Source organism: Phocoena sinus, chromosome 2 (genome assembly GCF_008692025.1).
Source record: "Phocoena sinus isolate mPhoSin1 chromosome 2, mPhoSin1.pri, whole genome shotgun sequence".
NCBI classification, from domain to species: Eukaryota; Metazoa; Chordata; class Mammalia; order Artiodactyla; family Phocoenidae; genus Phocoena; species Phocoena sinus.
Genome location: NC_045764.1, coordinates 29713056 through 29725589, shown reverse-complemented (window position 1 = coordinate 29725589; position 12534 = coordinate 29713056). Strand labels below are relative to the sequence as shown.

General features: G+C 42.3%; 1 protein-coding gene across 3 annotated transcripts in view; it reads right to left on the bottom strand.

The window, feature by feature from the left end:
- Positions 1-12534, bottom strand: part of DIP2C (disco interacting protein 2 homolog C) — a 372892-nt gene that overhangs the window by 131214 nt on the left and 229144 nt on the right. For all 3 annotated transcript variants that reach the window (XM_032623322.1, XM_032623323.1, XM_032623324.1), the window contains one exon: positions 7181-7390. In XM_032623322.1, the coding sequence (XP_032479213.1) occupies positions 7181-7390 (210 nt within the window). The remainder of the gene's footprint in view (positions 1-7180; positions 7391-12534) is intronic.

The window sequence follows — 12534 nt, the reverse complement described above, 5'->3', positions numbered from 1 at the left end:
GTTTCAGGTTACTAGCTGGTCTTCCTGCTCAGCTCTGCGTTGGAAATTCCCTGCTTCCTTGAACTAACTCGTTCCTCATCTCCTGCTCTTGCAGGCATCCAGCTCAGTCCAGCTCCTGTGTCCTACTCAGATGCTGAAGTCGTACAACACCCAGCTCATGTCGTTTGCACACAGCAAATGTTGGAGTGAAAGTTCAAAGAATGAATGAACGTAAGAATGAATATACTGGAGCACTTGACGACTAGAGATAACATGCTTCTGGTTCTCACACCACTGAAAAGCAGCTTTCTTTAATTCTAACTGTATGGCTGGGAACCTCAGGGATCAGTGGTCAGAGATCCTACCTCCCAGCCTGTTATTTTTCAGTCCCCAAATAACTTCTAAATTAAGAGAAGAAAAAGAGGAAATCTGGTTTTCACATGTAGAAAGCAACGTGCTCGTGGTCCACTAACTGATGATAGATAAGGAGAGACGAGTTCAGAGGGACCCAGCCTCCCACCCATCAACAAGCCCCCTCCTGTGTCTCCTACGGTCCATCCAACCTCCACAGTCACTGAGCAGAAAGCGATACAGGCCCTCAGACCACCCGTCCACCCAGCTGCCCTGGCTCCCTAAGATGACATGGCTGTGCCCTCCACATGGCAGCAGAAAACCAGGTTCCTCAATGAAAATATGGAGGTGACAGGTGGTGAAAGGCACCTGCAACGATGCTGAGGGAAGGAGCTGGCCTCACGGCAGAGCATCCAGCGTGGCTGCTGGAGACGCTGCTCAGCTGCCCACTGCACCGACCCATCTTCCAAGCACAGCTCATGAGAAGAGCAGGACTTCCTCCTTGGTTTCCCCAGCAATGTCCAACCTCCCTGGCTCTGACAGAAGCCCCCAACAGGAGAGCTCTACTGGTGTCTCACCCATGTGTCATACTGACGCATGACAATGTAAGTGAGGATTTATCTCCTTAATCCTTTAATAATCACTCAGGGACAGAACAGTATACTCTGGTTACCTGTGAGAGTGTGTGTGATACTGCTAATGGCGATTCACAGTTGCTTTTCAAATTTGCAGACTAAACCTGGAGATAGTTAGAAAGGGCTCAGTGGTTCTATATTCAAACATTTCTCTCAGCCAAGGCTCTCAGAGGTTGACTTTAGAAGCATTACACAGGTTCTCAGAACTGGAACGGCCTCCCTCCCACATTTATGCCACAAAAATCCATAAAGATGGGATAGTTACCGTTAGACAAATCTCGGGATGTTCTAATATCAGAACAGAAATCTTTAACTTCAGACAATAGCTTCTTGACTTTTATATCTGCAAATTCAAATTCAAGCTGAAGGGCTCCAATCATCACAAGCCTGTACAGACCACAGACCCAGCAGGATTGTGATGGGGATGCTGGAACTTTTACTGTTTATGCAAAGTTTAATTGCATTTCTGTCTGCAAAGAGCTCTTGTTCTGTTTTTAACAAGCAGGGCCAAGCTGGAACACAGACACTGAGGAGGAAGCAGGACTGGAGTGTCACGAGCAGGTGCTCCTACACCCGACAGACAGGAGTCTGGTTCCTGCTGACCACTCACTAGCTGGGCGCCCTTGGCATCACATCCATCTTCCTAAGCCTGGGTCTTCTCACCTGGGGAACAAGAGCGCTGCTACTCGCTCCTCACCAAGTCTGAGGGCACAAGCGACACTACACCGTGACATTCTGCAGTGATGGTGACACTGCCATCCTCGCTCTCAGGCCCAAAGGCTCCCGCTCTGCCATTTCTCCCCTTGCGTGGGAATCCTTTCCTCTCATGACTTCCAAGAAAGAATCTGTGAAACTCATGGCATTAAGTGTAAATGACTGCATTTGAACACTGGGAGAAAGAGAAGAACTGAACAGACATCTTTCTATTTGGTTGGTTGTGTGCACCAACGTGTGAGCGGCAGGCTCCGAGGTACTCCTGCAGCGTGGAGTAGGCACTGGATGAAGGGTTAGGATACTTGTGGGTCAAAAATCATTACTTTGATTCTAAGTATAAAATCCAAATAAACAAAATCAGTTTCGAGTGGCAAAAATCCCAAAGCATTTTTGGAGACAAGAAACCGGAGCAGATCTGTGCCCTAAGAGCATCAACAGGGCAACAAGGACAATATGAACGGGACAGATATGAGGCTGGAAGGGGCTGCAGCACTGAGATGGGAGGTGAGCTGTCTGGATGCAGGGTCCTGGGAGCAGTAACGGAGAGGAAGGAGGCCTGCAAGACACAGGGTAGCCAAACACTACCCAACAGGGACTGTGCTGGTCTGTGGAAGGAGGAGCCAAGGACGGCGAGGTCTGGAGCCTGCTCCTGGGAGTGCAGGACCTTGTCAGACGAGCCAATCTGGGGCCACAGCGTAGGGCTGAGGTGCAGGGTCAAGAGGCACTCTGAAATGTGGACGGGTGAAGGAAGTACAGATCTGAAGGTCGTGAAAGAGCAGATGGCCTCGAAAACTGTGGGAGTGGATGAAATGGGCAAAAACACAGAGAGACAGGGTGGGGAGAGGAGCCACCAGAGGAGAGGAAAGGACAGAGCAGGAAGGAGAACCAGGGTGTCGTGCAGGCCGGGAGAGGAAGGAATGAGTGATCATCACAGCCAAAGCTCCGGTTCACCGATGGGGGAAGCTAAGATACAAAAGAGAAAAGAGCTGAGCTAGCAGATTTGGGAGGAGCCAGAATCCAGAATGAGGATGAAAAGATGAGTCTTGGAAAGAAGGAGCTTTCTTCCCCAGAAAAGGAAACATAGCAAAAAATGAATGGAGAAAGACATGGAAATATCTCAGCTGGAAAAGGATCAGTGGTTAAAGATGTTCGACAAGGGGACAGAAAAAGATCCATGGTGACTTTCACTCAATTTCAGTATCTGTGCAGATCTCAGCTTTATTACGAACTGAGAAAGACAATGCAGGATTAGAAGCCAGACCTAGGACCTAACTAAAAATTCCCACAGTCACGTCGGCCAGTGAGAGATCCCTCTCTCTTTTAGTACTGTATCACCCAAAGAGCCACGAGAAACACGCAGTAATTGATGGAAGAGTCTCATCGGCCTTGTGTTACCTAATGCAAATTTTCTTTTCCTGCTTACTTTTTCAATAGCATGGCTTAAAACTCTCTAAAACAGGAGTTGGCAAACTATGGCTCACAGGGTGGTCTGTCAGCTGCATTTATAAATGAAGTTTTGTGGGGGCACAGCCATGCCTATGGTTCTCGCACTGTCTTCTGCTCTTGAGCCAGCGGAATTCAGCAGCGGCCACAGGGACTGCATGGCCCACAAAGCTTAATATCCACTCTCTGGTCTTTTCCTGGAAAAATTCACTGACCCTGCCTTTGAATCATGAAGCTCTAGATGCAGGGATGCCCCAGCCAGGAGGGGAGTGAGGGTATAGCAGGGAGACCCCAGCCCCAAGTGTGCAGGCTTTGCTAATATTACCATCCTCGGTGTGTAGTTAATATTTTAAGACTGTAAATGTCTGAAAAGTATTGATAAAGAGATTATAAAAGAATTCTTTGATACTGTGGATGATTATACATAAATAAATTAGGGTAACATCACAACGGTGGCTATGCAGCCCTCTGAACAAATTCCCTAGAACACCAGAATCTAGGTCCAGACAACAGCTGCCAGGCTCCAGGCTAACTATGCATCAAGCACATAGGGACACATCTATCTGCTTACCAGGATCAGAGGCAAGAAACCTGATGAGAATTTCCTTGCTGATACAAACTGCACACACCAAAAGTGGCATTCATGCTGACGAATTCTAAGATAGTCTGGAAATGGCAATAACTTCTATGAATATCTGGCTAATGACAATACACCCCCAACACATGCAGATGAAACCCGAATGTGACAACATCTCAGATGTGTCAGTTACAAAGGGTGACACAGACCTTACCTATACATCTGGAGCTACAAAATAAGAGAACAGCTCATGCAGAAGTCTCTTTAATTTCCTGAATATACAAATTTTGATTCTGAATATACAACGTTATCTATTATGCTTTCTTCTTATTTCTTAATCTAGAAATGTATTAATAGTTTCTCTTCAGTTTCTCCATTTCTATGTAGCTTACTAATTCCTATAATATGTTACTCTAGTACCTTTTACAAATATGCCTCTTGAAGTTTCAAAGTGCTGCTTTAATTCTCCTGGTTACTCTAAATTATGCTCCTTGACTTTTGATAATGATAAAATATTTTAGAGGTGTTGATCCTTTCCTTTCCAACTGTCTTAAGAACATGACATGCACAGAGGTTCTGAATAAACACCTTCTGGTTCTCTATCATTGTGGAGAGAGGGCCCTTAATGATGTGCAGGCCCTGTTCTGTCTGAGCTGCAGGGAGCCGTCGCATGGCACGTCCATCTTCTTGTGTCACAAATGTGCACATCTCAGGCCTTAGCATCTCAGGATGGGGAACGTCTTGAGCCCTCATTGTCAGTGTTTTAAGTGTGAATAACAACAAGCAGAACCATAGGAGGAAAAACCACCTGGACGGGGACCGTGTGGTATGCTAAGCCAGCCTGACGGGAGATGCATGTGCAGTGTCCCTGTCATGCTGTCAGGATGGACCCACAAGGACGCAGGATTTCATTCCAACAACCACAAAGCAGAAGTACCATCCACTTGTTAGCGCCTCTTCATGGTCTTTAAACGCTTGTCTTTCCTCTACCCTTTGGGCAAAGAGGTTTCTACAGACTCTATCCAAGTACTTCACCTTGAGGGACCAGAGGTACTACAAGTTGGTGGTTTATTTGACCCTAAATTCCTTAAAACACAGACATACACAGAATATTTTCTTATTTGTAGGTTTCTGATGGCCTCAACAAAAGGTTGAATACTGCCAATTCTGACTTTTTACTTCTTTTGCTTTTGCCACAGGAGTAAAAAAAAATTTTTTTTTTTTGGTGGTACGTGGGCCTCTCACCGTTGTGGCCTCTCCCGTTGTGGAGCACAGGCTCCGGACACGCAGGCTCAGCAGCCATGGCTCACGGGCCTAGCCGCTCCGCGGCATGTGGGATCTTCCTGGACCGGGGCACGAACCCGTGTCCCCTGCATCGGCAGGCGGTCTCTCAACCACTGCGCCACCAGGGAAGCCCTGGAGTAAAATATTTTAATTCTCTTTTTCTTATTTTATTATTTTGCCACTGCTTTCTTTCAAAAAATTTTTTTCATATTTACAGAAAATTCCTGGATACTCTAGGAACTTATCTATGTGCCAAATTAGAAATTACTGAAATGTCACACACTGAGAAGCTATATTTAGGTTACACTGAGTCTTAACGTACCTGAGTAACGTAACCTTTTATAGTTCGGATAAATTTAATTCTCCATGCTATAATTTCCTCCAATATTCCACATGTAACTACATTAAGGGAGAAACAAATGCAGGGAGTAATCTGTTCAAAATTATGTGTTTCTCTTGGTAAGATTCCTGATATTTCCTTAGAAGTGTACTCAGTCAGAAAACACACATTCCTAAGGTAAGAGCGAGGGGCAGAGGTGGAGGGAGTTCCACATCTCCCCCGCCCAGGTGGCTACCAGACAAAGCACACGGACTGAGCCTCAGGGCTATCTCAGGTTCCAAAACACAGAGGAAGAAATTTTAGCATCTGAAACTCTTTAATGGTCATATACATTTCTGCTTTATTTTTATCTATGATTTCAAATAGAGGTTCTCAGTACACATTAACCAGTGTATGTTCCCGAAAACGTTTTAAACTGAAATTTAATACTACTACTTTGCAGGTGAGTGTTACTTTAAAAACTGTGGAGAATTTTCCTATTTTCTCCTTTTTACTCGCAATGGGTACAAAGGAAAGACATTATCATCCCTTTTCTTCCCACTAAAAAACTAGAGCAGGGAACACTGACTTCTGAAGAAGCCGGCAGCTGTTAACGTGAGAACTGGGACCAGACCCAGCCCTCCCAACCGGCTGCCTGTGTCCTGCTGGTAGACAACCAGTCTCACTGCTGATTCTGAAAAGGCTGTTGCTTTTAACCTCAACTTCATGCTGAGCAAGTGCCACTGGGGCCAAGTCCTGAGAAGTCAGTTTGGAATTCCTCTGACTCTTGTCAAGTAGCCAATAATCTAGAAATACTTTTTGAGTCTGAGAAGCTGGCAGAGTATTTCATTCATTCATTTCACTTACCTACTTTCTAAACATGGAGTTTTCGGATAAGAGGATAGATGTGGGAGGATGCCGTGCACCTGCCCTGTGCTCGATGATCAACCACTGCACAGGGAGGGGCAACTTCCATGTCCCTGGATGCGGCTGACCCTGGTCCACCCCATTTGAATGGAGAACATACTGAACCATCTTGGCACCACATTCAAAGCAAGTAATTTACTTTGTGAGTAATTTTTTATTGAAATGTTTAAAAATCTCAATCCACAGCTGAAAATGGATCAGACAGATCTGGACCTCATGCTGTGCCTTCCACATCAGATGAATGTGGCACAGTGAGTGGGGGGCGGCTGGGGTGCAGGCAGAGAAACAGGACCCTTACTCACCCCCTCCACGCAGCCCCCTGCTCATCCAATATGCTCCTTTCCTCTAATAATTCTCACTTCATCTCTTGTTTTACACTATTTCCAAACATCTTACCAATGCTTCCTAACTCTGTGCTTTTTTAAATACAGAGGATCCCATGTATCGTGGAACCTACACACAAAGTAACGTGAACCACCCCAGAAAGCTGAATGTCTATGGCAGAAAACTATATAAGCAGTAGTGATGAAAGCCTCCCCTTCCTAAGTAACTTCCAAAGTAAGGGCAAACTCACTCTGAAGTCCCCAGCCTTGTTCATTAGCATAATTAAAATTTCATTTAGGAGCATATTTTAGCATGAGGAGAAGAAAGCATGTAACCAGATACAGCTGCAAGTTTCTCTAATGAACAAGAACGCATTCCTCTACAAGCAGAGGAGACGTCTGGGATGTAAAGAGTAGTAAAACCAAGGGTTTCACAAAACAGTAAAACCAACGCAACAAAGCAGCCCAGAAGCGGGAGTGGGGCTCTGTTCTGTCCCTCGGATGGATTCCATGGTCGAGATGCGCAAATAGAGAAATTTCAAAATAAAAAGGGCAGGGTTACTCAGCAGCCACTCAGACGTTAAGGACAACGAGAATTACACAGACGACTGCCCAGCAGGGCACTCACCTAGGTGCGTCTGAGCCATGACGTCAGCCAGTCTGTGGGCGGCGCCACTCCCCCCACTCTGGGTGGAAGAGGAGGAGGTGGTGGAGGTGGTGGAGCCGTGGATGGCCTGGCTGATCCAGTGCTCCATGTTGATGCTGCCCTGGCTGGAGGTGGGGGTCCCCTGGGAGTCGCCCTGCACCGAGCCTTCGTCTTCTGAGCCAGAGGAGGTATCTGTGGGAGGCAGGTGATCAGCCGTGTATATCACAGCAAAGAAGCACCCCCCAGGATTAGTCCCTCTCCAAACACTGCGAACACAGACCTACCTCCCACACTAACTGATCGACGACCTTTGAACACTCTTGAAAAATTACACACTTTTCAGATGACAAATTATTTTTCACTGTAGTGAAGTCTTCATCCAAAACACCTTACATATATATGCTACAGAAAGTTGTGACATTACAATCTCAGACAAAGACATACTCACCAATTTCCTCCACTCAAGAGTTTGAGGGAGAAACCAAATGTTTTCTGTGTACTCAGACACCAAGCGAGAAGGTCAAGGTGGCGTTTTCTAAAAGACACTGAACTTTCAAGCATTTCGAAGTGTGATGCTCTGTAGCCCTTCTTTATACCGAGGTGTTTCTCTGAGTCATGTGCTATTTTAAGTTCCATGTGAGTGTGGCCAGTCTCATCCTCCTGCCTCTCCCAATGAATGATCTGGACTTCTCTACCAACCTACATCTAAGGACTCTGCCTCCTCCTTTCAGGTAGACAGTAAATCACCACACTACATTCTGTGATCAAACTAAATGCATTTACTTTTATATTTGTTCCTTATAAAAGTTTTTCATTATTTACTAGATTTATTTTGCTGTCTATGAAAACTGTGTATCTTGGATTGAGCAAAAACATGTCACTTTTTGCATTAAAATTAATGGAAATAGTATTCATTTAATAACTTTTCACCTAGAAGCAAGGTTTTCAAGAACGAATCGTTGTATACTTGTTATTTAAACTTCAATATAAGAATGACATTTAGGATCATACATATAGGTGAGTTATGTGAGACGCTAGGAGGGAAAAAGGATGAGAGTAGCTCTAGAACATTTACTGAGAATAAATGAAAGGGTAATTTGTCTTAAATCAAGAAATAGGACTTTTTCTTTTTTTAACGTTAATTTTGCTGTTTATTCACTCATTCATTCATCAATACTTATTAAGCACTTACTAATGTATTAGTTACTGTTCTTTTTTAAAATTAATTTTTATTGGAGTATGGTTGATTTACAAGGACTTTTTCTTTAACACAGCAATATTTGTAAAGGATATTTACATTGCATTTTATTATCATTGTGACGTGACCTAGGCTGTCTAGAAATTTTTTTAAAGTTTATCTATTAGAAATTTGTTACAGAAGCAACAATAATATTAGAAGGCCAACAGATTCTCTTCCCTTGTCCTTCCTTTTAAAATAACTTAGGATTATAATTTACATAAAAATAAAATTTATATTTTTGGAATTCAGACCTAAGAATTTTTTCAATTTTTTTGAAATTGTGGTAAAATACACATAACATAAATTTTTACCATTTTAACCATTTTTAAGCATACAGTTCAGTGATATTAAATACATTCATAATGTTGGACAACCCTCCCCATAACTCATTTCACCACCATCCATCCACTTAACTCATTTCACCTTGTAAAATTGAAACTCTGTCCCCATTAAACAGTAACTCTCCATTGCCCCTTCCCCCCGCATCCCCTGACAACCACCACTCTACTTTCTCTCTGTGTAATTCTGACTACTCTAAGTACCTCATGTAAGTGGAATCGCACTTTTGTCTTTCTGTGACTGGCTTATTTCACTTGGCATAATGTCCTCAAGGTTCATCCACTTTGCAGCATGTGTCAGAATTTCCTTCCTTCTTAAGGCTGAATAACATTCCATGATATGTACAGAGCACATGTTGTTATCCGTTCATCTGCTGTGGACATTTGGGTTGCTTCCATGTTTTTGCTGTTGTGAATAATGCTGCTGTGAACACAGGTATATAAATATCTCTTTGAGAGTCTCCTTTAAATTCTTTTGGGTATGTACTCTGAAGTGGAATTACTGGATCATATAGTAAATTCTATTTTTAATTTTTTGAGGAACTGCCATTCTGTTCTCCATAGAGGCTGCACCTCTATGCACCTCATTTCCACCAAGAGTGCATAAGGGTTCCAATTTCTTCATATCCTTACCAACGCTTGTTATTTTCTGTTCCTTTTTTTTTTTTTGATAGTAACCATCCTCATGGGTGTGAAGTTGTATCTCTTTGTAATTTTGATTTGCATTTCCCTAATGATCAGTGACGTTGAGTATCTTTAAATGTAATTATTGGCCATTTGTATATCTTCTTTGGAAAAATATCTATTCAAGTCCTCAGACTTAAGACTTCTGAGAAATGTATACACCCGTATATCCACACAGAACATTACCACCTCCCCAAAAGTTTTCTCATGCCCCTTTACAAATCAATCTTTCATTTCCCACCCCATCTTTTCATAAGAAAACTACAGAACAATATCATTCATGATATAGACACTAAAATCCTCAAAAATATTAGCAAACATTATCAAGCAACATGTAAAATGACCAAGTGGTAACCAGGATTACACATATGAACATGAATTAAGGTTAATTTGACATTCAAAAATGAATTAATGTTATATATCATATTAGTAGAATAAAGAGAAAAAAAAAGTATGTTAACCTTAAAAGTCAGAAAAAGTATTTTACAAAACCTAACACCCACTCATGATAAAGCCTCTCAACAATGCAGGAATGGAAGGAAACTTCCTCAACCTGATGAAAGGCATTCATGAAAACCCATAGCTAACACTGTATATACTGGTAAAAGACTGAATACATTTCCCCTAAGATAAGAACAAGGCAAGAATGTCCCCTCTTGCCACTTCTATTCAACATTATCCAGCACGTTCTGGCCAGTGAACTACAGGGAAAAGTAAAAATTAAAGGCATCCAACCAGATTAGAAAGGAAGTTGTAAAACGGTCTTTATTCACAGATGACACGATCTTATATGTAGGAAATCCTAAGGAACACATGGAAAAATTCTTGAATTAATAAATGAGTTAGCCCCTTCTGCCATGTAAGGACACAGTGAGAACATGGACGACTACGAGGAAGAAGGCTCTCACCAGACAATGAATCTGCCAGCACCCGGATATTCTCAGCATCCAGAACTACCTTTGCATTGACAAAGTCATCAATGTGCCCAGCTAATTTTCCAGTTATCCTTGAAGTGGGGGGTTGGGGGGGACTCAATCAAAATTTGTTGAGTGGAGCCTCCAAGAAAGTTCTTTAATGGGGACTGCCTCTGTTGAGAAGACTAAAAGACAATGGGACAAGATGAATTTCTGCAGCGGGACAAGCACACACAGAGTGAGAGAACCAAGATATCTCTTATCAAAGCAGATAGGCATCAATGCTCCCCCACACCCTTTTCTGGCTGGACAGACTGCAAATTATTCCCACCTCCCAGGGAACAAGCACACATTGATCTAGTAGTCAGAAGTCAAAATCCAGCCATCCAATCAGTTAGCATGCGTTGTCACTGTGGCAGGTGAAAAGAGTTGCATAGTTATACATCTGACTTCTTAAATTCACAGGACCACCAAAAAAAGATACGAAATATCTTTATAAGATACTAGCACTGAACAATAAGGGAATGAAATTAAGAAAACAATTCCATCATGACAGCATCAAAAAGGATAAAACACTTAGCAATATATCTAACAAAAAATTAAAACAATACCTAGTAAAATCCCAGAAGGCTTTAAGAAATTGAAAGCTTATTTTAAAATTTATTTAGGGCTTCCCTGGTGGCGCAGTGGTTGAGAGTCCGCCTGCCGATGCAGGGGACACGGGTTCGTGCCCCGGTCTGGGAGGATCCCACGTGCCGCGGAGCGGCTGGGCCCGTGAGCCATGGCCGCTGGGCCTGCGCGTCCGGAGCCTGTCCTCCGCAACGGGAGAGGCCACAGCAGTGAGAGGCCCGCGTAACGCATAAAAAAAAAAAAAAAAAAAAATTTATTTGGAAATGCAAAGGCCTGAGAATAGCCAAAATAATTTTGAGGAAGATGGAGGACTTCATTACCTGATACTAAAACTTACTATGAAGTTAAAGTAATCAAGATAGTGATATTAGCACAAGAATAGGCATATATTTCAATGGAACAGAACTGAACCCAGAAATACAGTCCTACATTTATGATGATGGTCAATTTATTTTTGACGAGGATCCCAAGATAATTCAATGAGAAAAAGATCATCTTTGCAACAAATGGGCTGGGCAACTGAATATTCATGTATCAAAAAACCAAACCAAAGTAAAAAACATAGATGCCATAAATAAAAATTAATTCAAAATGGATCACAGGCCTGAGTGAAAGAACTAAAACTATAAAATTTCTGAAACTTCCCAAAGCACAATCCATAAAATAACTGATGAATTGAACTTCATCAAAATGGAAAACTCTTAAGCTATGGGTAACATAACAAGTCACCACTAATTCACTGGCTTACAACACTGCACATGTTTATTATCTTAACAGTTCTGGAGGTCAGTGTCTAAGATCAAAGTGTTGGCAGGGTTTTATTCCTTCTGGAGGCTTCAAGGGAGAATCTACTCCTTTACCTTTTCTACCTTCTTAGAGCCCACCTGTGTCACCAGCTCATGGCCCCTTCATCGATCTTTAAAGTGTATCCCTCCAACCTCTGGTTCATTATCTTTTTTTTTTTTTTTTTTTTTTACTTTGATACTCTTCCCTAAGGACCTTTTTTCCTCCAGTTTTATTGAAATATAATTGATATCTATCACTGTATAAGTTTAAAGTGTACAGCATAATCGTTTGACTTACATATATTAGGAAATAATTACCATAGTAACTTTAGTTAGCATCCATCATCTCATATAAAATAAATAGAAAAAACAACTTTCTTCCTTGTGATGAGAACTCTTAAATTTTACTCTAACAACTTTCACATAGATCATATGGCAGCGTTAACTATAGTTATATTGTACATCACATCCCTAGTACTTATAACAAGAAGTTTTTGCCTTTTGACCACCTTCCTCCAATTCCCTCTCCCACCACTCCCTGCCTCTGGTAACCACAAATCTGATCTCTTTTTCTGTGAGTTTTTTTTTTAAGATTCCACATGTGACTGAGATTACACAGTATTGTATTTCTCATTCTCTGCCTGAATAGAGACTTCTTTGATTACAGTGGGCCCACCTGGTTAATCCAGGATAACTGCCCTATCTCAACATGCTTAACTTAATCATAACTGCAAAGTCTTTTTTA